General features: G+C 40.5%; 2 protein-coding genes and 1 long non-coding RNA gene across 8 annotated transcripts in view; 1 reads left to right on the forward strand and 2 right to left on the reverse strand.

Moving 5' to 3' along the window:
- Positions 1-260: 260 nt before the first annotated feature.
- On the reverse strand, positions 261-1,684 carry LOC116059972. Its single transcript, XR_004896109.1, has 2 exons — positions 1,597-1,684; positions 261-1,485 (listed from the first exon to the last, which is right to left on the reverse strand). It is a non-coding gene; the product is annotated as an uncharacterized LOC116059972 (long non-coding RNA).
- Positions 1,685-8,061: 6,377 nt separating this feature from the next.
- On the forward strand, positions 8,062-19,933 carry LOC116059986 (peroxisomal succinyl-coenzyme A thioesterase-like). Its single transcript, XM_035996337.1, has 9 exons — positions 8,062-8,349; positions 9,880-10,085; positions 11,081-11,180; positions 11,603-11,793; positions 13,485-13,648; positions 15,361-15,480; positions 18,298-18,378; positions 18,538-18,676; positions 19,422-19,933. The coding sequence occupies exons 2-9, from the start codon at positions 9,893-9,895 to the stop codon at positions 19,514-19,516; spliced, it is 1,083 nt and encodes a 360-aa protein (XP_035852230.1). The 5' UTR covers positions 8,062-8,349; positions 9,880-9,892; the 3' UTR covers positions 19,517-19,933.
- A 1,499-nt stretch (positions 19,934-21,432) lies between these two features.
- Positions 21,433-26,867, reverse strand: part of c20h12orf56 (chromosome 20 C12orf56 homolog) — a 53,975-nt gene continuing 48,540 nt past the window's right edge. For all 6 annotated transcript variants that reach the window (XM_035996334.1, XM_031313267.2, XM_031313269.2 and 3 more), the window contains 2 exons: positions 24,217-24,398; positions 21,433-22,204 (listed from right to left, as the gene is read on the reverse strand). In XM_035996334.1, coding sequence (XP_035852227.1) covers positions 22,093-22,204; positions 24,217-24,398 — 294 coding nt within the window. In that variant the 3' untranslated portion in view covers positions 21,433-22,092. The remainder of the gene's footprint in view (positions 22,205-24,216; positions 24,399-26,867) is intronic.

The raw sequence follows: 26,867 nt of genomic DNA on the forward strand, positions 1-26,867 counted from the left end.
GTATGTTTAATGCTCAAAAATCTTTGTGTCATTTTTTTATTCTGTTCTTAGCTGCGAACAATATTGATTGATCTTGATTCAATTAATTTATTCCAAATTGCTCTTTCTCTCATTGTTACTAAGACATCTACAACTTCACCTTCAACTTTACTACTATTTAGAGTGCACATCAGCTGAAGACTGCACATTTACAGGTTCAACTATAAACATCATCTACATGTCCAATATATACACAAAGGCAGAATTCAAACAAAGAGAAGAATGGTCATACAACAGGAATGTTTGTGTTTAATGCTTGTTAGCAGATGTTGCTGATACGCCAAACTAAGATGGTGAACGTGGTAAACACTATATACTGGTAACACTAACCATCAACATGTTAGCATTTATTCCAGCCAGACATAATGTGGTGTGGGGAAAAATACGTATTTGTAAACAAATATGTCTTATCTGTTGTGTTTCAGCGACTATTGCTGCTGTGTAGAGCTGCAAAGATTAATCAGTGAGTAGATGAGTTGTAAATTAATCGGCAACTATTTCGACAATCAATTTATCGGTTTGAGTCATATTTTACGAAAAGAAGAAGTAAACATTCTCTGATTCCAGCTTCTTAAATGTGAATATGTTCTAGCTTCTTCACTCCTCTGTGACAGTAAACTGAACATCTTTGAGTTGTGGACAAAACGAGACATTTGAGGACGTCATCTTGGGCTTTGGGGAACAGTGATCGACTTTTTTCACCATTTTATCGATCAAACAACTAATGGATTAACTGAGAAAATGATCGACAGATTGATTGACTGCAAACAATGGTTAGTTGCAGTGTGCATTTTGTCCCTGTGTGATTATAGTTGAATAATATATTTAATCGTATACAATGGGCCCTGTACAACACGACTCCAGCACTTTGTCATCTGTTAAGGAAGTCCAAGTCTGGATGTTTTGTGGCAGATTATTACTCAACGGCTCTGAAGTGTCAGATCAAAACTATCATGAGCCTGGGAGGAGGCTTTTATTGTCCGTTGATGGTCATGACGTTTTCCAGCTGGACAGCAACAAAATCTGACCAAACAATATCCCAATCTGGTGAGGGCACTTTTCGTTAGTTTGTGCCAGCTGACCGGAGATCTGTCACAATCTTGTCTACTTTCAAAAGCAAGCTGAAATCTTGAATCTATTTCCTCAGGCGCATGATTAGTTACTATATGCATAATAAATACGAGGGTCTTTAGTTTGTGTTTGTTGTCGTGATGTGGATTTCTTACCGTTTTAGCATAAAGCACAGTGAGTTTAAAAAAACTATTTTTCTGTATTTCTATCATCAAGTATGACTCGAGAATGTACCTGTTGCACTCATCTCTCCGTCTCCAGACCGCCACATTTCATTGGTTGCTAAGGAGAAGATGGTAACCGGGTTACGACCCTCCACTTGTCTCATCACTGGGTCCTGACCCACTCGGCCTAACAGCTGCACACGGTTTATCGCTGGAATAAAGACACAGAAGATCCCCATTATTAGACAGAAGAGTTTCACAGGTAGAGAGTGGATAGGTTTAGTTCATAAGAGAGAGGAAGTAAAACAGAAAGTTTACTCACATCTCTCCAGGATGAGGCTGGTGGCTGTGCTTCTGTATCGCACCACCTGTCTGAAGATCTGTAGAGGGATGGGATCAAATATTTACTTTGTAAAGCTGCCAGTATTCAGTGTGCACATTTCTGCATACACTCAAGTGTTTTTATCTCTTCCTTCTCATCAACTGAGATGCTTTTCTTTGGGTATAAAGTGCAATAAATAACTACTAATAGTTAACCTCTAACTGTGTTTGACTCCAAGTTAAGATTTGGTGCAAACACAGATTCTATTGTTAGGCGGAGTCAACAGAGAATCTACTTATTGAGGAAGTTAAAATCGTTCAAGGTGTGCAACAAAGGTGTGAGGAGAAGCTTACCCTCTTGAATTTTTGCCACATGTAACATGTAAGATAATAAAATAAATGGACAATGTGACGACCAGTGTAGTCTATTAGAAGCACTTTTCCGGTGATGGCTGAGCGTTAAACGTACGGTATACTAGCCGCATCCAAGATGGTGTGCGCCATCGTGACGTCAAAATGACGTAATATCTTGCCGTCGCGCCCGGATTTATGACGCACGAGCAGAGGTCGCGCGCGTCTCTTACTGCGCAACTTGAAGAAGTAGATGTGACGTGAGCAACCTGTCTGAAAGTTGCTGTGCCAAGAGAAATCTTAATCATTCAGAATCTAGCAGAGACGGAGAGCGTAGATAGGTTAGGAGATAACATAGGCACAGGCTAATTATTGCTAACTAAAATGCTAGTTAACATTAGTAATTAAACTTAAACAGCTAATGTAAGTCAAAACTGCCTGCGAGCTTCTCCTGTACTGTACGGTAATTCCTCCACTATGCAGCAGTAATATAGGTTAGCCTATTTTTACAAAAACGTCCGCTACGGAGCCATAACGTGGAATGCTAACGGGAGGTGATGGTTTGATAGCAACAAAATGGCTCCATAGGAGGTACGCTTTGTGGAGGCTTGCTTACCCCCTTGCATGTAACGCATGTAACGGTAGTGGGAATCATACCTCAGTCATCAGATTGGCAGTCCATAGCGTTGCCTTTCGTCCAATGTAAGCTATGTTGCGAGACGAGGTGAAATTAAAAAGACGTGTAGTAGACTAAGCATTCATAAACTTCGCTTCATGTTGCTGCGTGCTTACAAATGGCCCGTTACAATTCACTGGAACATCACAGGGTTTTTGAGTGTGGCTTGCAATTTATTTGATTAGCCTATTAATGGAAATTAGCCTACTTACATACACCTGTACGTAATTCTATGTAGCGGTAGAAGGTGGCATTGTTGCTGCAGTTTATTGAATCCATATTTAGCCTAATTAAACATACTTACATTCAAATCCTGATCACAGTAGTTTATATTATTATATTATGTTATATTCAAACATTGGCTTTATATTTTTAATTCAGTCATGTCATGTTCATGTCATTTAATTCAAGTTCAGTCATGTCATGCCATATGCATGTGTCCATTCTGTCTCTCCTATGTTCATGTTGTAAGCTTAAGTTTGGCTGTTGTTGTTTTAAATGCTTCGGATCATTTTGCAATACAATCAGGGAGAAGCTTCAGAGGCTTCACAAGGCTTCGTTTGCCCATCACTAGCTTAAACAGCAGAACTTACCAGGTGCAAGACTTCAGACAGACTACCCGATGTGAGTCGAGTGCAGATGTGAGTTGCGCATGCTCAGATTTAAACGCCAAGGGATCCGGATCCGGGTGCATTGTGAAATCCATAAAATAATAAACTTTTTCTCATTACAAACAATAACAGAAGATGGAAATCATTTCAAAAAGTTTTTGCTATCTATGATTGTTTGATTGCTAACGTTAGCTCAAAACGCCATTCAAGTGACAGCCTTTGTCTGTTCCTCTACTATGAGACAGTAAGTCGCGTGGTTATGACACAATCGTTAGCCTATTTTTACAAAAACGTCTGCTACGGAGCCATAACGTGAGGTACAAGGTAATGGAGCCTTTTATACATTGTTGTGTTTCTTTAGAAATAAACAATGGACAAATAAAGTCTTTAAACGCTTCAGATGTAAAGTTATTCGCTGTCAAAGTGACGTCAAAATGAATGGCAGTCAATGGAATGCTAACGGGGGGTGATCGCTTTATAGCATCAAAATGGCGCCATAGGAGATTCGAGCTCTGAAGCAAAGCTTACCCCCTTGGCTGTGCCACGCTACATCCCGTACCATCATAACCCCAACCGTCAGACACCGCCCACCAAGAGTCTGGGTCTGCCGAGGTTTCTTCCTGAAAGGGAGTTTTTCCTCGCCACTGTCGCAATAGCCACTGCTAATGCTTGCTCTTGGGGGAACTATTGGAATTGTTGGGGCTTTGTAAATTATAGAGTGTGGTCTAGACCTACTCTATCTGTAAAGTGTCTCGAGATAACTCTTGTTATGATTTGATACTATAAATAAAATTGAATTGAATTGAAAATTGGAATTGTTTGATTGCTAACTTGTAGCCAGCAGTGAACGAACTTCGTTATGTAGGTCCACTTTTATTGTATTGACATTACAGAAGTCTCTTGTTAGCAGGTTCTCGTAGGCTACTTCAGCCTCTAATCTAGAACTGACATCAGGGATCATCAAGGGCGGACTGGCCATCTGGCATACCGGACACTTTCCTGGTGGGCCGACGTGCTTTTTGGGCCAACCGCCGACACTTTATTTTATTTTTTATTTATTAATTTATTTTATTTAAAAAACAATGTTGTCCGGCCCATAAAAGTGGTAGGCCTAGATCGGCGGCCCATTGTTTTTTTCAATAGACACTGGGCTGCTGGCCCAAAACACTTTAGTCAAAAATATCACATAGGCTAGCTTTTTTTCCTGACAGACGGGGCCCATGAAACACGTAGCTCAGCGGCCCATTGGTTATTTTCTTAATTGACACTGGCCTGGCCCAATCATAATTTTAAAACAGCACCCTCTTTGGGATTTCTGCCTGCATGCAGTTTTAGTGTGCATCTGCCAGGCTAGAATAGTGATAGAGATCATGGAGAACAAACGCAAAGGAGGTGCAGAGAAGCTGCGTGAGAAAAAGTGTGTCAAATTGACAGACATGTTTTTGGCAGTAGCAGGACCTTCATTAGCTCCCGTGGCTGATGATAGTGGTGGTGGTGGTGGTGGTGGTGTCGGTGGCATGCACAGTGAGGAGGAGACTCAGGAGGGGAGGGAAGAACCTGCGGTAAGCCGAACTCCCCTTAAAACACGTTGCCCCTTGATAAAACTGAGCCAAAAACAAGTGGTGGACAAACTGTTGATGATAACACTGAAGAGTATACCGTTTTATTGTATTAATAAATGGCACTTTTTTGAAGTATTTAATGTGTCAACTGTCACTGATTCTTGCTTACTCATTACATGGCGTATAGTAGTTTTAAGGAGTAGGAGTTGGTATACATATTCAGGGGAGCGCAAGGACGGGTGGTATTTGTGATCTTATGTGGTGGGCCGGTCTGGGCCAAAATGCCAAATTTTTGGTCCCAGTCCGTCCCTGGGGATCATACCGTGAAAATGTGATGCCTTATGCTAAATAATAAATTACTGCTATGTAATGTACCTATTTCATTATTCTGTGGCTAACAGCAAAACAGATCTGCATCTGTCCCAAAGTGACCCATGCGCAACTCACATCTGCACTCAACTCACATCAGGTAGTGACAGACTTCGGTAACCTCACGCTGTTTCCGTTCCATCTTCAACAAAGGCCCGACAGTCTACTGGATGTCGATAAAGTTCTGCTTCGTAACTTAACACTTAAAATATTTTTTTGTTTTGAACATACACTGTAAAAAAATTAACTAAATTAAAATGAACTACCATTTGAATATTAAAAATTAAATTTGACATATTTCTAATAACGTTCCTCTCTCACTGCACCCTTTTAAATTCTTCATCACAATTACACAAACTGTATTTTTATTTTGTATTTTTGTTGTGAAAGTGAATTAAAGTTAGATCACATTTGTAATTTATCCTTTATCCTATTCATTGATATTTATTTATTGTTTGCCTTGTGTAACAGAAAGTGCTTAATAAATACAGATTTTAATATCTTATTATCATTTCATCCCATAGGATACATTTAGTAAACCACTTTGTAATCTATTTCCAGGAGTGCTACAATCTCTATCATTTTTTCTTGCCTTATCTTGTTGATTGTTGGGATGTAACTGCAGATGAAATAAATGAATGACATTGTGTGTGCAGCAAAAACGTGATTTTCTAGCATAGGATGTTCTGTTCTTGATGGAGGACCTTGCCCCCATGGATGTATTATTGCCTCCCACAGACCTCTGGCCGAGTGACTTCCCACCTAGAGTTTGTTTCTAACTTTATTAACAAAAAAAATTACAACAACCAACACAACTGATTGTAGAGATTGTGTAAGTATTTAAAGAAAAAATAAATAAATGAAAGTAATTCACTGTGTTATATCAGTAATACAAATGTCAAGTTTAGTTTAAACTCCATTATTTTTATATAGCCTGTGACATTTTTCCATTACAACAAATAGCTGGATCAATGTCACCCCAGAGGAAACAACAAGGAATGTCTCCAACGTGAAATCCCCTAAAGAATGACTGCAGCTGAAGGAAAGTGTGTTGAAAGGTATAAAGTCCAGAAAGCAGCAGTTTAACAGATTTCTCTGAGCCCTCGTGGACCTGTTGGGAACGTGTGTCTAACTCAGTGAGTCCTTTTGGTGAAACTGTCTTCTGATATTCTTTTCATTTTAAGACTGGTCCAAACATCTATTTGTCAGTAAATAGTTGATTTAAAGTATTGAAACTAGCTGGAGTGAATGTCACATATAGCACACATTTACATTATGTCAACTGCATAACCTCAGTGTATCTGGATGAGGCTCTGCATGAATGACTTCAGTATACAGGACCAGATAATTATGCTTCATGCATTCTTTTATACAGTGATGGAAATATCCTACATTTTTTTAAAGTAGCCTACTAAATTTGAAATTTATTGTTAGGAGGATAACCCCTTGAGATGAAGCATCTCGTTTTCGAGGGGGTCCTCGAGACATAAGACAAAGACAATACAGCACATGTACATTCACACTCGCTAAAGCTCTCCCTCATCCCGCCTCGCTCACCCCACCGACTTCTTATTGGAAACAATGGAAACAAATCCATGTATAAAACATATTGCAGTATTAAGAGGCATGACAACATCTAGCCCATACATACACATATGTATATACAAATACACATATATATACATATGTATATACAAATACACACACATATATATATATATATATATATACACATATACATTATATATATGTATATATATATATATATATATACACACACATATATATATATTTATATACACATATACATTATATACACACATATATATATATATATATATATATATATATATATATATACATATATATATATATATATATATATATATATATATATATATATATATATATATACACACACACTATATATATATATATATATATATATATATATATATATATATACATACACATATATATATATATATATACATACATACATACATACAGTCATGTGAAAAAATTAGGACACCCATGCTAAAGTTGACTAAAAAGAGGAATAAAATCATCTTTTGCAAATTGATCTTAATGCCTTAATTAACAAAATGAGGAAAAATCCAATCTTTAAGGACACCAATTTTCTTTGTGAATGAATAATGTATCATAAATAAATAAATGCTTTTTCCTTAAAATACAGGGGGCATAAGTAAGTACACCCTTATGTTAAATTCCCATAGTGGCAGGCAGATTTTTATTTTTAAAGGCCAGTTATTTCATGGATCCAGGATACTATGCATCCTGATAAAGTTCCCTTGGCCTTTGGAATTAAAATAGCCCCACATCATCACATACCCTTCACCATACCCCCACATCATCACATACCCTTCACCATACCTAGAGATTGGCATGGGGTACTTTCCATAAAATCATCTCTCAATGCAAATCAAACCAGCTATTAGGCTAACTGAAATCAAACCATGCCAATCTCTAGGTAGGGGAGTTTGGAGGTCTGTTGATGACAAATTTTAACAAAAAGACATTCAAAGTGTACAGGGTTTTCCTTTGGGGTTACAAGCTTGGATAATAAGTTTGAGGATAAGTGGCTACCCCTCCTCCACAAGTACCGCTATCAGCTCTATACAAAACATAACCATCCAGTTTGATTTCCTCATCTGATTCAACCAGGTCTCAGACAGTGTGATAACATTAGGTTTATTATAGACAAGCCATGCCCTTAAAAGATCAATTTTATGTGGCAAGCTCCTAATAATCAGATGGATGACAAATAAGCCTTTACCCATGTTGACTATTCGGGGACATAGAAGAAAAGGTGGATGGGGGATAAATAGGGAGAGAGAGCAGTATAGTACTACTTTGCCCGCTGCGATGATCCTCAGTACGGCAGGATAGAGAAGAGAATATTCCATGTTCAGTTCGCAGAGCTTTTTCTTGATGTCATCAAACTGCTGACGTTTGAGGACAGTGCCAGCGCTGAAATCAGGGAAGATGTGGACGCGGTTGCCTTTATACATTAGTTCCGTCTTCTCACATGAATGACATAGAATTAGTTGTTTATCCTGTAGGCTGAGGAATTTCACCAGGATTGGCCTTGGCCCAGCTTTCGGCACATTCGTTTGTAACGTAGTAGGAGAACGATTCTCTGCATCCTCAATTTTTTCATGCAGGTAAGAGTTTTCGCTCACTAGTGTTTTAACATGCTTTAACTTAACTTTTCAGTTAAGTTGTCTTCATTTGAGCTTACTCTTTGTTCAAGTTCGGACACATGCTCACCAAGTATGGACAGCGAGCCTTGTAATGTTTGTAAGCCTGATTGAATATTATCCATTTTCGCGTCGAAATGGGAAAACATATCCAATTTCAGTTTCTGTATAGTGTCCCAGATTGATTAATTGCAGACTGATGTCATGAATTGGCGTATGTATGACACACCAATTCGTATGCCATTATTGGCGTGTTATCAAGACGCATACTCGCTTTTTAGCGTGTTTATCAACGCCGTTTGGCCTCCATCGACTTACATTACATTGCGATTGCATGTGAATTGACGCTGCAGTGAGTAGTATGAAAGGGCAAAATCCGCGTAGGGAGGTTGGATGGGGTGGAGGTTGGGTAAAACACAGGACTTTCACTTCATCCAGGAGAGCAGGGATCGTGTCCCGCGTGTGATGTTTCCTTTCCACGTTTGTTCTTTTCCTAAACACAACCCCGTTCTTCTTTTCCTAAACCCAACCTGCATGTGACGTTTCCTAAACCCAACCGTAGCCTCGCGATAACATGTTGCCTCGCGATAACATGTAGCATCGCGATAACATGTAGCATCGCGATAACACGCCACGTGGCTTTAGAAAGTGGCGTGTATGTTTACGCTGTGACGTAGCAGACTGCTGTGCGCTGTTTACAGCGTAGACATACATGCGGATAGCTCAAAATGCGTACAGATAACACGCCATTTGGCTTTAGGAAAGTGGCGTGTATGTTTACCCAAAATCATGATGTCATGCTGTTAATTGAAAATCTGTGTCTGCTCCATGGCGAACTCTAGACATGCGGATCTCGGTTTGGATGGTGGAAACTTCGCAACAAACAGGTTCAGTTCATATAGGATTTGTTGTGAAATAATAGAGTTTTAGTATGAGGGCATGATGGCCAAAGTTATGTCATATAGCAGACTACACCTGACATGCACGTCACTCACGCCATTTCCATAAATATATATTTTCTACTGTACTAAAGAATAAATCTGAGGTACTCCACTATATTTCAGAGGCAAATGTACATCTTACTCCACTACATTTGTGTGCATGTTTATAGTTTTAACCAGTAGTGCAACAACAAAAAAACAACCATGACCGGGAACGGAACGCAATGTTCAAAATAATCGAACCAAACAAACTGGACGTTTGGGGTCAAAAGTGTATTTGGATCCTGGCCCAGGACATGTCCTTGATGCGAAAGCTCCCTTACTGCATTATATATATAGTGTTATATATAAGTGTTAGGCCTACCTGCATCCTGCATTTTGTGGTTTCATCCACATAAAGACGTTTTTGACCATAAACATAACATATATATATATAGTTTTGTTTATATACAAAACAAAATTACCTATAACGGTGAACAATTAGCAACTTAAATAACTAAACCCCTACACTTGATAAAACATAACTCGTGCATGTGTTTTCATTTCTCCACAGAGGATTATCGACCATGTCTGACACTGTGGCTCCAATGCTCTCTGTGTTCCCCAGTCGGGCTCTGGTCGATGAGAATTTCAAGGTGGTGGTGGAGAATCTGCCTCCAGGATCTCCAGTGACACTTCACTCCCTCCACCAGTGTGAGGACAAGCACTACTGGGAGGCCTACGGACACTACATCAGTAATCACAGAGGAACAGTGTCTGGTGGGTTCGCTTCCTTTTTATCTCCTTAAACAAATTTTGAGCCAACATTTCACACAAATGTCTAACATGATGAAGTGATGGCATTTTATATCCAAAAGGTCAAAGGTCAACTACCTTGCGACATCATAATATTCAATGCCATAACTCAGAAACAGAAGGGGAGACATTTGGTCGGATACTGAATTGGTGACACTGATAGGACTACATGCAATTTCGTTGTACATGTACAATGACAATAAACAACATTCATTCTATTCTTTTCTGTTCTGTTCTATGTAATACTAATCTTGGGTGCCCACCTTGAAACGGTGCCTGGTATAGATCTTCTGTGCTGTCGGGTTGAAGATGTGTGTGAAACATCCATGTTTCGCCAAAAAGTGCACTTAAAAGTTGTGGTAGGTGGCCCTTTTATGGTGTCATCGGGCAACAATTCCATAATAATCTTTCAACAGATTGTAATTTAATTGGTCTAGAAAACCAGACTGCTGCACCTCCGCCTCAGGTTTTAGATAATCTGACGGGAGATCGGCCAATCACAGGTCATTCGAGAGAGAGAGAGAGAGAGAGAGAGAGAGAGAGAGAGAGAGAGAGAGAGCGTTCCTATTGGCTGTTCTGCGCATTGCCTGTGCGACAGAGAGGGGGGAGGGACAGCTGCAGGAAGAGGTCTCACTCTACAGAACTTCAAATTCTGCTGTTTTTTATTCTACCCACTGCAGCTTTAATGACTTTTATTAAATTGCTTCAAAATCTTCACTACATATATTATATGAGTAAGGACAGACATGGATGTAAACTGCAACTTGACTGGTTGGTGGATGCATACAACCACAAGGTCATAATGCTCATCGTTGATACCTGATGTGTGCAGTGAGTGGCCTCATGCCAAACACATACATTCCTCAGATGTTTGCTGTCTGTGCATCATTTTACAGCTAATTTATGCTTGTTGAAAATGTTGTATATTTTGTTTTGTTGACATTTGAATGCTTTTGTAGTTACAGATGATTTGAGTTTTGGGGGAACGTACACAGGAAAAGAAGCCATGGGTTTGTTGTGGAGTATGCGTCCCGTCCCAGGCAGCCGCGAAGGCCTCAGGTAATACGTTAAGGGCTGTGAAGCTGCAGAGGGCTGGGCAATATCACCTGAACACAACTGTCTTATTTACCTCTGTAATGATGAATGTTATCAGATAACCCCTGCACATGACTCTCTGTCCTCACAGTTGATCTCTTATTAATTATTTGTACTTAACCACAAACAGAAAACCATGGATAACATTATAGTTATATTCAGTTGTTAACAACCCTCGTCAGAAATGTGCCCCAAACTGACGTCTTCAAATATATATATTTTCAACAGTTCAAAAGCTCCCAAAAATATCAAGAGAAATCTGGGGATGTGGAGTTGGAAAGAAGTGAACTTACCAGACCTCTGTAGCCTGCTCCTCTTCTCTTCTGCAGGCTCAAGGCTACATTAGCCACTGCTAGCATAACACACCTGAATCTCTTGTCTGTCAGGTTGAGGAAGAGGAACGTCTGCAGCCCCCTGCTGGTCAACATCTCTGTCTACAGGGGACATGTAGTGGAGGGCTTCAGGGAGCAGGCTCCTCTGGCCTCGTCGCTCACAGAGAGATGGTACATGGCTCCAGGGCTCCAGAGGATTGAAATCAGAGAGAAGGGAGTGAGAGGGACCCTGTTTCTACCTCCAGGTGCATTACCTTAAAAACTACTTCCTCGTCTTTTTTTCCTTTTGTTGGTCTTTAAAGAGAAATTCTTTGTTAATTTTTTTGGCATGATTTTTTTTTTATGATAAACAATTTCTATTCAAACATGACACACAAAAGTTTTTGTCATCACCACCCACCCAGACAAAAAACAAGAAAAGATGACACGGTAACCACAATATTTGGGGCAGTGGTGGCATAAAAATTTAAGAAGCAAGCATGGGACCGGGAGGCTGCCGGTTCAATCCCCAGACCGGCAGGATAAAATTTGGGTGGGGAAAGTGAAAGAGCAGCGCTTGTCTCTCCTTCATTACCACCACTGAGGTGTCCTTGAGCAAGGCCCTTAACCCCAACTGCTCCAGTGGAGCTGCCCAGTGGCCAGGGCCCAGTTTTTCAAAAGTAATCCAGTGGGATTTAGGATCACAGATTGGATCAAATCTCGGAAATGGGTTTTTCAAAAGCAAAAGAGGGATTCCGAACAAGATCAGATCATGTAATCCGATCTTACATTTGATCTGGATCAAACCTGCCCTTTGGGTTTTTCAAAACTTGGAACTCGGTTTGGGATCTATTTGGTCCAACAAAAAAAAAACAGGATTATCCTGATCCCATCAGAAGGCTGGATTCAGTTATGATTTTTCGAACCAAATAAAATCAGAGAGGTTTTTCTTTTAATCATTTATCATAAAATAAAGGTTTACTGATGAATTTCTTTGAAGAATATATGAAGCATGTCACATCTAATGAGATATAGACTATTGGATAGTATTGTTTTTGTTTTGCTATTTAACATTATAACAAAATAAGGAATGTAAAATGTTTCTGTTTCTTTAAATTAAAACAAACAATGGCTATTTGTGGCCATCAGTATTTTGCCTACCTGTTCTTTGCTAAGCCAGTAGGCTACACTGTTGGTTCCATTTAAGGCTCTGGTAAACAGGATTTGGTAATCCTGAAATTTGGTATTTGGATCACAGTGATCCAATCCAATGTTCCTTTAAAAAACTGTCATAAAAGTAAGGTGGATCAGGTGATCCTGAAGAGCAAAATATGGGATTTCCAAATCTGCATCAATTTGATCCAGATTAAATGTTTTGAAAAACTGGGCCCAGCAGACTGTGGTTGTACTGGGCATGCTTCCAGGTATGAATGTGTAACTGTGTGAATGTGAAAGGTTCAAAAAATAAATTAAAAAACCACAAAACAAAATATAATATAATCCAAATGAACATATGTATCAATGACAACACCATAAACCCGTCATACACGTCCCTCCCAGCACAAAGCTTCTTAGGAGCCCTCCAGAAAGCTCAGGTACTTTCCCCATTTTCTAGTAAAGACATCCAATCTGGCAAACCGTTTATATGACATTGTTTCAAACGCCGCCACCCCAGCCATCTCACTAGCCCACTCTTGAATTAACAGCACCCCTTCATTCTTCCAACCTCTCAAAATAATCTGTCTAGTTATCATTAAATAGTCTGGACACAGCTTCTTATGTGCTTATCCATCCTGCTTAGGATTGATCCATCTCCCAGAACAAATCATCTTGGGCTGAATAGAACCTGGGTCCCTGCAATCCGACATAGGTTATCATGTATCCTAGCCCAAAAGTATTTTGGCATGATTAATGAATGGTATCTTTAAAGTTCATAATCTGTTTGTCCTTGCCTCAGGTCCAGGTCCCTTCCCCGGCCTGTTGGACGTATGGGGGGGTGGTGGAGGGCTGGTGGAGTATCGTTCAGCCTTGCTGGGGTCTCATGGTTATGCTTCTTTGGCGCTGGAGTATTTCGCCCCCGGCGAGCTGAAGTCATCAGACTTAGAGTTCAACTATTTTGAGGTTTGTGTTGGTTATTAATATTCTATTCATATAAGTGTCAAAGGCTTACCTCACATATGAAGCCATTATAATCTGATGTATTTCTGTGAGGTGCATGTATTTGAAATAAGAGATGTAAATTACAAACTAGAAAATGCATTTCCTGCAGAAAATGCGTGGGAATGCTGAATAGCTGAATTGCTAAAGCTAAACTGGATGAATAGCTTAAATCAGTTAAGTAGAAGTTGAAGTAGTGAGAATAGTTGAAAAAGTATGAATGGTTTCAATTAACATGAATTTCATTAAAAAGTTGAATAACACCACAAATATATAAAATAATTTATTTTCTAACTGAAATTATGATTGAGTCTGGAAGACTTACAAATGCTATGAGAAACAGATGAAAATGCGGAAATATGAAATAAATTGTTTGAAAAATCTCAAATGGATTGCACTGCTGAAAAACTTTTCAACTTGTCAGTTGGAAGATGAACTGCATTACCGTATTAAGCTGAGAGAGAGAGAGGAATAGACAGACAGAGAGAGGAGAGAGAGAGAGAGAGAGAGAGAGAGAGAGAGAGAGAGAGAGAGAGAGAGAGAGAAATAGACAGACAGAGAGAGGAATAGACAGACAGGGAGAGAGAGTGGAATAGACAGACAGAGGAAGGAATAGACAGACAGAGAGAGAGAGAGAGAGAAAGAGAGAGAGAGGAATAGACAGAGACAGACAGAGAGAAACAAACAGACAGACAGACGGACAGAGACAGACAGAAGTGGAACGCAAAAGATGTAGACTAATGTTCGTATTACTGCCTGTAGTATTCAAGTCGACTGTCTGTGAAAGGGTTGTCATGGTAACGTATGACCAGTGAAAACCCCCTTTGAAGTCTGTGATGAGATCTCTTTGATCTTTAATCAGGTTAACGACCGTGTCACCTGCTGAAACTGTCAGCTGTGCCACACTGGAGCTATTCAAAGATACAGAGCAAGCTCTCAAATAAAGCCTCAGACTGCTAAAACGATAAGGGCTATCGGTGAAATGATGTAATCGTGACCACCACAAGGCCTTTGTGAACGTATTCATGTAAAATTTATGTTGATAAACTTAAAAATGTGGGCATATCAGCGATTTAAAAAAGTGGTTCACTCTGCGTTTCGCTGGGAAATGTGGAGGACGTTTAACATGGCCGTGAATGGAGGGAGATGTGGAACTCTTGTCATTTGGAAGCTCATCGAGCCAAAAGTATAAGGCATATCGCAAAACTGAGCACATTGGCTGAAACTAGACAAAAATACCTATGTTTTGATGTATAAAATTGTGTATGACAAGTAGATATTGTGGGCGTGAGAGCAATTTATAGAGAGGGGACAAATATTTTTTTTTAAGGTGCTGTGCTCTAGCGATGACATTATCCACTCTGGCAGACGCAACACACACTCACTAGAAACGCAGAAAAATCCTGAAATGATCACTAAACTTAAACAGCTTTTTCACAAAAACTGTAAAAGATATCAAACTGAAAAGCCAATTACCATATTCAAATCCCTGCTGCTGCTCGTCGACCGCGGTGGCACAGAGATTATTCTGAAACTTACTAGTACTCACTGAGACACACACACACACACACACACACACACACACACACACACTCTCTTGGTGAGGGAAGTAGCTGGTAGAACTGCCTTAAAAAGATAAATATTTTCTTAATTTCCTCTTATCTACTTCTGCACAGACAGCGTTTAATATTGTGAAAGACCATCCTCAAGTGATGCCGGACAAAGTTGGAATTTTTGGTCTTTCCCTCGGCGCCAGTTTGACCCTCCTGTTGGCAGCGGAGAGCAGCATTATCAAGGTGAGTGACATGCAAAATATCTTGTTGCTTTTTATTTAGCCTTGAATATGTGGCTATTAAACCATGTGGCACAGCGGGCAGGTTTAAATATTGAAAACCTGCAGAAATCTGGGCCCTGATAGCACACAGATAAATGTCAAGAGTCTCAGGGTGTATCGTTGTGTTTTGTTCTAGCCTTCCTGTTGTGTTTGTGTCAGCGGCAACCACCTTTATCCACGGGGGGGATCCATCAAAGAAGCATTGAACATGTAGGTATTCTGCTATTCTGTCAGTAACATGAATACAGTACACAAAGTGTCACAGTTGGACTAGTCTCACTTTGCCAGACCATCCACACGCTGCAGAGTGGAGGAGGGTCTGGCTAGTCCACATAGCATTCCAGGATAGGAGAAAAACATGCTCTGGGTTATTGGCATTTCTTTAAACCAATCACAATCGTCATGGGCGGCGCTATGCTCCACACAGAGCCGCTGTTAAATAGTCGTGCAAGAGAATACTCAGATTGGACAGATAGTCTAGCAAGCTGTCTTAATTTACTCTGCAGAGATCTGAGGAGCAGTTAACCATAGTCCTCAGAAATGCACCAGAGTTTAAAATTCAAAAACAAAGAAAGCGGAAGGTACCGGACATCTGGCCGAAAATACATGCATCCGGCGAAATTTCTTTTTCGGAGCAATTCCGGATGTGGAACGTCAAGGATATAGACAGTTGGACTAATGGGAAGAATTATTTGTGATGGCAGGAGATCTCACAAGATACGCCTGGATGAGAACAACTATGAGATATGGCGAGATATGGGTCTACCGATTCCGAGTACACGTTGCACTCATAACACACAAGGATTACACTGTATTGATTTGCTTAAACAGATATCAGCCTTTCGTTGATCACACAGCACAACAGTTTCATAGTTGACTTTTTATTTATTTATTTTTTTACATCGGACAATAATATCTGACATGGCGCCCTATTTCCGCGGCTCTCTTATCTATTTCTTTTTTGTATTCCAATGCAGACCTGACAGATGGTTATTGCACATGTTGATATTATTGTTCTGTGTCGGATGTTTTAGCTGTCCGTCCTGCAGAAGTAGGATGATTTTTACAGTTTGATGGTCTCTGGTCTCTTCTGTGGCCTCCGTCTACGGCAGAAGGTGCTCTGATATGACTCCAGTGTGCCGTGTAGGAGATTAGAGGCATTGTCCATAATACTGAATAGTTGTCTCAGCATCCTCCTCTTTGTCACCTCCACCAAAAACTCCAGTTCCACTCCTAGGACAGAAACAGCTTTCCTGGTGAGCTTATTTAGTATTTTAGCATCGACTGCTCTTACCCTCCTGCCCCAGCACACTACAGCGTAGAAGATGACACTGGCCTTGACAGAGTGATAAACCATCTACACCATTGTTCAGCAGAAGTTGAAAGATCTGAGTCTCCTAAGAAAATTCAGGCCGCTCTGACCTTTCTATTACAGAGCCTTATGACGCTTACCCACTAGTATCAGCTCTACTGGGCTCGGCCCGACCGCGGTGCCGTCCTCCTTTTTGCATTGCAGATTCAGTACCGCCTCATGCATGAGGCGAGCGTGGCTTGTCATAGCGACGCCGCAGGAAACTGCCATGACCTAACGTGACACACACACAGAACGTTGAAGGTGTGTTGTTTTTGATTCTCGGAATGTGGCTGTTGACAGCCAGAAGACAAATTTTGTTTCAAAAGAAGCTGGATGTTAGCCTGGTTGACACCAGACCCTTCTCAGTTGTAACCAGACTGAGTGGGTCTGGGGAAGGTTCATTCGCAGCTCATTTCCAAAGGGGCGTCACCAACGGACGCCGCTCAAATGCCTCTGGGCGCAATTGGATAGTCCTTCAACCAATCAGACCAACAATTCGGCTGACGTAGCAGCGACAGCGGCATCAACAGGTTGCTGCGCTTCGGTGGCCGTCACGTTAAATGTAAACAAAAAGCTGCTTGCCGTCGTTGCGCTATCGTCATTGTGTAAAGCCTGCCTCAATGGTTGTGATTGGTGCCTCGATTTGGAAAAACTGGAAATGGGCTTGAATGGGCTCTTGGCCAGATTGACTTGCAGAACCAATCTCAAATTTGCCGGAAGTTCTTCAGAGTTTTCCCAGGCTAGCTGGATGCAGCAAAAAAAACACCGCTGGCTAAACTATTTAAAAATGGCGGGTTTGTTCAGGACACCCCCGTCTGTCGCTAGCAATGATGACGCAGTGATTAGTGATGATTCTCTCCGACCAATCAGTAGTCTGTAGGTTTTCACGTGACCTTTTGGTATCGCCTCAGCTTGCTTGGAACCTCGACGGAGGTGATACTAAAAAAAAAGTACCTGTTGGCAGGTACCAGGGACTTTTTTTCATAATGGAAAATCAAAAAAGGTGAGTAGAGTCGAGGCGAGTCAAGCAGGTACCATGTAATGGAAAAACGCCATTATTGTCTAGTGTGGTACATAAACTCCTTGACAATGTCCACCTCTGTTCTCCTGATGCTGACTGGGTTTGGGCGGGTCATTTGCTTCCTAAAGTCCAACACCAACTCCTTAGTGTTTGTGATGTTGTGCTGCACTTCAGAAAACTGTCCACCACACTGCTGCTGAGACAGCCCACAATTACAGAGTCATCTAAAAACTTCTGCAGGTAGCAGGACTGTTATTAATCACCACTCCCTTCGATCCGTATATTCCACTCCTCCCAGCCTTTTTGTTCTTTGCGTTTGTGCAATTAAAATAGGGCCCTTGACTCATATTGGTTTATTCTACAAGCCCACATTAAAGTCGTTCTTTCTGGTCATTTCTTTCAAGGTGGGGAGAATTAACTGTCCAGTTATGGTGGTGAACAGCCATGATGATCAGAACATGGCCACAGTGGAGTCTTCTGAGGATGTGAGTTAAGCCACCATCAAAGAACTGATAAATAAAGGCTCAAATCTACTAACTCAGTTATGTTTGTGCTAAAAATCAGGCTTGGGGGTTTCACACCTACTGTAACACCACAGAAGTGAATTCAGTTTGTGCGGTTTTCATTTGACCTTTGACCCTCAGATGGCCCAGATGATGCGTGCAGCAGGGAACCTGCACCTGCTGACCAGACTTTACTACCCTGATGCTGGACATCTGATTGAGCCGCCATACACACCTCACTTCAGAGCTACTAAGTTTGTAAAGGACACAAAAGAGAAAGGTGAGTTCTGCAGGGTCAAAAGACAAAAAAAAAACTCCACATTAAATATTAAATTAAGTTAGCTGTTCACACAAGACAGTAACGTGAGCTAGGTTAAACGTCATTTGCTCTTACCAGTGTATCACCATGTGTACTTCGTCCACAGCAATCCCACTATCGGTCCCAAATCGTTCCAGTTAGATAGTAAACATATTCTTTGTAAATCTTTGCAATCACCTACCGAAAGAACCAAGCAGGCCTGCCTTGTTGCACAATCCAAATTTTCTTCAAAACTTGCCATTTTCAGCGAATAGCTTACTAGCTCGAAGCTTGTTGTTGTTTCCCAAAGCGAACACAGTTTGAGAACGACAACACACAGAGAGTGGAAGTGGAGGAGCTTGACCACTAATAAAATTTGTGATTTTTAATGAAAATCAATAACTATATATGGGCAGATTTTGTTGTTTTGGGGTTTTACAATCACAAGCTGATTAGTAGATATCTACTGGAGATCTTGTTTTTAATGCACTTTAGTTTATATATCAAGTGGTACCGTAGAAGTGCTAAACGTAAAAACAGGCAGAGCAGCTATTATGAAGAAAAACTGCAGTCATTGCTTGCAGGTGGCACACAGGTTTAACAGTGCTTGCCCAAGACATAACATATCTGAAATGAATACTATTTAGAATACCCTGATGTACTTTATTCTGCCATACATATCCATTAAAATCCTCCTCTTCTCTCAAACACAACATTGTGTTCTCAGTGATATTGCTGTGGGGAGGACAAACCAAACCCCATTCAGACGCTCAGGAAGACTCCTGGAAGAAGATCTTGGCTTTTCTGGAGCAGAATCTGTAATCCAGGGGTCCGTTTCAGGAAGGAGGTTTAACAAACTCTGAGTCTAACCCTGATGTCTGGGTTGATTTACCCTGAGATGGGAAACTCTGAGTTTTTGGTTCCAGAACAGCTGATATGAGTTGGTTCAATGAACTCCGAGTATGTTCACGCACGTGCACCACCACAATAAAAAGGCAGCATGAATGGAGCCATGATACTACGATTCACCATGGTAACAACCACAAACAAACAGAAATACTCATGCTGACATACAACGAGTTTAAACATGTATTTCGTTAAAAAAGCAAGACAGTGGCTGCTGCTGCAACAGAGAGAATTGTTGTGGGAGAAAATTGCTGCTCGAGTCAATGCATAAGCATTTACAGTGCATACATTTCATATAATCACAGTTATAATATTACTGGTGAAAACTGGAATTGTATTACACCTATAATTTCATTTGGGTGCAATCCTGCGGGCGAAAAAGTAAGCTATCCCATTCTGAGGCTGCAGCACCATGATCATTAACAGAAATATAATTTATAATCATTTATTTCTTTTTAATTGCTCTCACTGGTTTGTGTCCAGGGAACACTACAAAAAACGTTTCAGAGCGATCAGTCTCACTTTTGTGACGGCTACAGTGGCTTTACTATTACAGTATGATCCACATCACCAATAAAGATAAATGCCGTTTGCAAAAAACGTAATGTGACACAAAGAATCAGCTGGGATGTTAAAGCATGTCCACGATGGTTGATGTTAGTGATATGAGGACGGATAAGGTATCTACATATCTGATGGACTGTGAAAAAAATACCTCTCAAATCGGTTATGTGGAAATGAAAATACATTTAGTCGGGACTCAATATCATCTCCCGACGTAAACTCTCTGTGAATTAATACAGCTTTTTCAATGACGGGATCGTCTACAAAAGGACATGACATGTTTGAGAAAAAAACGTTTTATAATCTGCCTAACATAAACCAATCATTTTTTTTATTCATGCAGATAACAAACTGCATTAAAATGCGCCTGATAACAGACTGAATGAATGAATGAGGAAATGAGAGAGAAGAAACCTCGAGGTTTCTTGAAGAAAACCTGCTCCCGAGCAGGTTAGGTTCACAGACTCAGTTACCATAGTAACTGACTCTGAGGTTAAGTTACCTCTCTTTCTGAAACGGAAAACCCAGAGTTTCCCTCATCTCAGGGTTAACAAACTCAGAGTTTTCACTAAACCTGCTTTCTGAAACGGACCCCAGCCCAACTCTCAAAGCCAAGAGGTGAATGACTACACAAGCACAGATTGCCAACGAATCACTGCTGGAAAACAGAGTGCTGTGTGACCGGGCCATGTTAGTACATTAACACTACTGTTCATTGGTTCCTCACTGTGTTGACCATGTGCCTTTCTTCTGAGGTTGTTTGTTTTGTTCAAATTGTGCCTCTTCATTCTGAGCAATACATTTTAGTTTAATTATCTGCAAGCCTCAACCTTTGACAGTAATATAAATGTAAGTTATTGTACTGTATGTTTGGAGAACTATTTTTTATTATACATTAAAGGACAATTCCGGCGCAAAATGAACCTAGGGGTTAATAATGGATGTGTACCCACTCTGTCGTTCTCTGGGACGTTTTCATGCTAATTGATTGTGTTTGTAGCTTGAAAGAAGCTAGCGCGGACCGCTGATTAGCTTACAACGCTAGTATTCGGGGCACAGGGAAAGTAAAAATAAATCGCTATTTTGTACCACTAAAAAGGCTCAAAATATCACCAAACTTCAACAGTGGCATAATGAGGGTCCCTACATGTTAACCGAAGCATTGAGAACTTTGTAAGTGTACAGACAGTTTATTGAACGAAGCGCTGCGGAGCTCCGTGAAAGGGCTACGAGAGAGAGAGAGCTATGCTGCAACAGAGCCTCATACTTCATTTTTTTATTCTGTTCTTAACTGCGAACAATATTGATTGATCTTGATTCAACTAATTTATTCCAAATTGCTCTCTTTCTTTCATTGTTACTAAGACGTTTACAACTTCACCTTCAACTTTACTACTATTTAGAGCGCACATCAGCTGAGGACTGCACATTTACAGGTTCAACTATAAACATCGGACACACATCTACATGTCCAATATATACGCAAAGGCAGAATTCAAACAAAGGGAAGAATGGTCATAGAACAGGAATGTTTGTGTTTAATGCTTGTTAGCAGCTGCTGATACGCCAAACTAAGATGGTGAACATGGTAAACACTATATCCTGGTAACACTAACCATCAACATGTTAGCATTTAGCTCAAAGCACTGCTAACCCTTATGAAACCTGCAGAATATTTCTGCTTTACAGCATTATAGGAACACTGCTTAGCAAAACAAATACACATGGTAGAAAGCAGTGCAAATATTTCTGCTGCAATCATTCGTTTCACCTGTATTCGCAGCAGATTTACTGCTCAGTTAATTTATTGTAGAGATGAAACTGAGAAATATACAGCTAAAAGTACTGAAGAAAAAGTAGTTAGACTTTGGTAAAGGCACTGTCACAGTCCTGTCTTCAGGTGTAAGTGCACATGCGTTTGTGTGCGATTATCTGTGCAAAATAAGAGTCAGGATCTGCTGGACCAGTCGAAGAGTCGGCCGGCTGATCGGGTAGTGAGGCTGCAGCTTCTCCTGAGCACATGACAGCTTCACAGAGTACCTGCAGGGAAGAAACAAAGATCCTTCAACTCAGATCAATAAATCCTAACCACAATTACTCAAGTACTGTAAGCACAAATTGTACTTAAGTATTTCTATTATATGCTACTTTAACTTCTACTCCATTTGACATTTATAGTAACCTTTTACATGAAAAAAAACATACGATGCAGTATAAAGACTTACAACTAATATGTTAAATCACTTTACTCTTGTTTCTCTTAAAGCTATAGTGCCTAGTTTCTGCTGCCCCCATTAGTAATTATAAGTAACGACAACAAAACAAGCCTTCTGTGATCGCGTATGCGCCCCCACCCCTCCTCCACGCATTTGCTAGTAGCAAAGAAGGACACGGAAGATTAAAAAAAACATGATAGACTCTTCAGAAGAGGTAATTATTTTCACTCGAGTTTCTGCGCGGGAAAGTCACCGGACTCCACAATCTTCTGAACATAGTCATACTGAGAAATACAGAGAGAGTTGTGTGGAGCTGATAGTCTTAATTAGCTTTGTAGTAACTCATTTGGCAACGGCTTGAATGTAACGGACATTCATTAATATCACTTACGCACTAAAGCTTTAAAAAATATTTAATAAACCAGGCTGTACTGCAGAAAGCCACAGAAATCTAGCCTGGTTGACTACAGACCCTTCTCAGTTGTAACTGGGGAAGGTTCATTCGCAGCTCATTTCCAAAGGGATGTCACCAACGGACGCCGCTCAAATGCCTCTGGGCGCAATTGGATAGTCCTTCAACCAATCAGACCAACGATCCGGGTGACGTAGCAGCGACAGCGGCATCAACGGCTTGCTGCACTTCGGTAGCCGTCATGTTGAATGTAAACAAAAAGCTGCTCGCTGTCGCTGCGCTATCGTCATCGTGTAAAGCCCGCCTCAATGGTTGTGATTGGTGCCTCGATTTGGAAAAATTGGAAATGGACTTGAATGGGCTCTTGGCCAGACTGACTTGCAGAGTCAATCTCAAATTTGCCGGAAGTTCATCAGGGTTTTCCCAGGCTAACAGAAATCAACTTTTAAGGAGCAAAATAAAGCCACTGGACTTTCAAGTAAAGACAAAAGTAATCTCTGAACAGGTTGTTTAAAATGTCTTTCCTTTTTCATCGAAAGGAAATCCTTGATTTGTTGGCCTCAGTGGCACAATGGTACTTCAGTTTTAGTAACTTAACTTACTATTTATTTCAAAACATGTATCACAATGTCAGCTCCCACATGATGCTGATGACTGGTTCCTTAACGATACTTTTTTCGATACCAATTTTATAAAAATCTATTTTAACAAAAAGAAATTACAACATTACGGCAAACATTTTTATTTATTTTTCAACTCCTACTACGTGAGCCCCGTCTCTGTGCGTTACGCAGAGTTTTTCCTGCCTGCCTCTACGACATGTAACATTAGACAGCCAATCACAAGCATTATTAGATGTTTGTAGAAGCATGCTACATGCTTACTGGCTCTCTGACGCTAATGAGATTTACTCCTTAGGTATTGAATGACAAGGCATTTTTCCATACTCGATACTAAGGAGGCAATTGGGTCGGTGCCTAAAAAGTACTGACATCGGTACCCAGTAGGGCTGCACAATTAATCGCAATTTTATCGAAATCGCAATATGAACTAGTGCAATATCCAAATCGTAGGGGCAAAATATATGTCAAACCATTCTAAAATAAAGTATTGTGGTGCTGCAGAGACATCCCAGCCTACAAATCGTATCCTACAGACTAAAGAAAAAAAATCTTTGTTTGGTACAGATCCTCGCAAAAAAAAAAAAAAAAAGAAATCACACTTTTTCATCAAAACTCATTTTTTAAAATATTTTTCAATGAGAATAATGATACAAAAATGATCATTCCCTCCAATATCGTGAATCATATCGCAATATCAGTCAAAATAATCACAATTAGATATTTTCCTAATATCGTGCAGCCCTAGTACCCAGCCCTAATCACCATCCTGAATCTTGAGCAGAAAAGAGCTGCAGCACAAACCTGAACTCCTCTTTGAAGTGGGATCGGAGGTGCTGTGCCAGCTGGCTGTTGTACTGCAGGCAGGCCAGCAGGAGGCGACAGCGCTGGAACAGCAGAACAGACTGAAAGGGGCTGAGAAAGGATTCCTGCCCGTCTGACAAAACCAGCACCACCTGCTTGGCCTGGTAACTGATGAAGGACAACTGCAGAGAGACAAGGAGACCAGTTCTAAAGTACTGTATTTCAATTTTAACGACACAACACACAGCTTTGCCCTACCATACAATCTGTCCCAGTGTCTCTGTTGTGGAGTGAACTAATCAGTAGGGGTGTCCTGATAAAGTTTTTGGACCCAGATCCCGATCAGAGTCCTTTAAAGGGGTGATATAATGCAAAACCAATTTTACCTGGTCATAGTTGAATAACGACAGTTCGGTGGGTAAATAGGACATACATAGAAGCTCAAAATCCCATTGATACCCCTTTACTATGCAAATCTCACATTTTGAAACTGCCGCTGAAAACGGGCGAATCTGAACAAAGCTAAAAGTTGACGTAAGCATCTCAACTCCTAGTCTTTGTCACGCCCCAACATTTGCATAGGCTACACCACTGACCTAAGGTCAGCTTAGTCTTCTGAATCTAGCTAGGTCATGCAGATCTCCAGAGGTCCGCTATTTAATTACTAAATTCACTTCTGAGACTTTTTTATGCGAGAAATCAACTATGTAGAGGTCAAATATGGGCCGTTTTACGACAATTGATGGCTAATTGCAAATTTTGTCCAACTGTGTGTCGCAGTTCAGCAGGAGCTCAGCAGGCTACGTGACAGCGGCTGGTGCTGTCTCGCCGCCCGGCGTGTCCACTTCATAGACTCCAGCTTGCTGTGAGCTAGCTGGATCTCCGTCACGAAGGGAAGCCTGCGGCGCTCCATACCTGCACAAAGTCACCATTTCTGGGTTACTGGACTACAAAATGCAGAGGCCCTGATGGAGCTCCAGGGCCTGCAGCTAGCCGCGATCTTTACCCATAGGATTGAAGAGACAGTAGCAGCTAACGAAATCCCTAATGTTCACAAAAATGCATTAAATTGAAATCGGACATCATTGTTAGCTTTATAAGACCTTGGGGTAGATGTTATATAAGTGGGGTGACGAAATTCAAACTGTAAATATACTCTATTTATGCCGGCAGCTGGCAGCCAGCCAGCTCCGCGGAGCCCCGAGCCCCGGTAGTCCAGTAACCGAGAAACTGTGACTTTCACTGGGTATGGAGGTTGCCGTTTTCTCGTTAGACTGTGTGGAGCTCCTAAAGTCCGACACGTCTTACCAAATTTGCAATTAGCCATCAATTTTCGTAAAACGGCCCATATTTGAGTATAGTTGATTTCTCGCATAAAAAAGTCTCAGAAGTGACTTTAATAACGAAATAGCAGACAAACAATGTATAACTTTGCAGTGTCTGAAATATGAGACCTGCTGTCCAGTCTCCAATGGATGTGTATGTGGTTCGCTCAAACCAATCAACGCGCAGCTCATCTAAATATTCATGATACATACCATATTTGGAAGAAAAGCTCTTGTTACAAATAGGGCCATATTCACAGGGTAGTTAAGGACCCATAAAATAGTATTCGAGCAATTTTCAGCCCAACCAATGTTACATACCCTATTAGGAGACCTTAAGGAACAGTGTGAAATACCCTATATAATCATTCTATCACCCCTTTAATATTGTGTAAATGGCGATAAAATACATACAAGCTACTTGATCCAGATACAGAGGGTCCTGGTTCAAAACTATTAAGTTGATCAGCTTAACGCGTAGTTTCTGCCACCCCCATGAGGAATTCTAAGTAATTACAACAAAACTGTCGTCGCATCCACATGATCCGTGATCGCACACCACCCCCACCCCTCTTCCAGGCAGTTGCTAGTAGCCAAGGAGGACACGGAGGATTAAAAAACTTGATGGACTCTTCAGAAGAGGTAATTCACAGGTACAACACAACTGTGTCCACATTCAAAAGCAAACTCAAAACCTTTTTATTCTCTCAGGCATTTGTTTAACTAGTGTGTGTGTGTGTGTGTGTGTGTGTGTGTGTGTGTGTGTGTGTGTGTGTGAAATTGTATGTATGTCTTGCTTGTTTTTGTTGATTGTCTTGTTGTGTATCATTATTTCCATTCATGCTTTGTTTTAATGTATATGTTGTGTTTTGTTTTATTCGAAGCACTTTGGGTTTACATGTAATAAACCAGTCCCTCCAGGATTTCGCGGCCTTTTTTTGAGATTGTTGCGGCCCAAAATGCCTGATTTTGCGGGAGCTTTTGTAAAAAATTGCGATAAAAGTTGCGACGTCTTTTGTATGTTTGTTAACAATGAAGTTGCGGGAGACAGTGAAAGTTGCAAAAACGTTGCGATTATTTTTTTTTATAGTTCTTTAAAAATAAAAAGGAAACTTGTTTTGGGGAGAATAAAATTACTCTGGGCTGAGTTTTCCTAGTAACCTTACCAAAAAGGCTCAGGATGCTGCAAATGTTGGTATAATATGAAAATGGCTGGTGGATTTAAGACAAAAAATAATAATGAATTGAATTAATCAAATTTGAACATATGTGTCTGTAGCTTGTTGATCTTTCCATTGTTAGTTAATTTCCTAACCTGGCCTGGGA

This window comes from Sander lucioperca, chromosome 20, assembly GCF_008315115.2.
Source record: "Sander lucioperca isolate FBNREF2018 chromosome 20, SLUC_FBN_1.2, whole genome shotgun sequence".
NCBI classification, from domain to species: Eukaryota; Metazoa; Chordata; class Actinopteri; order Perciformes; family Percidae; genus Sander; species Sander lucioperca.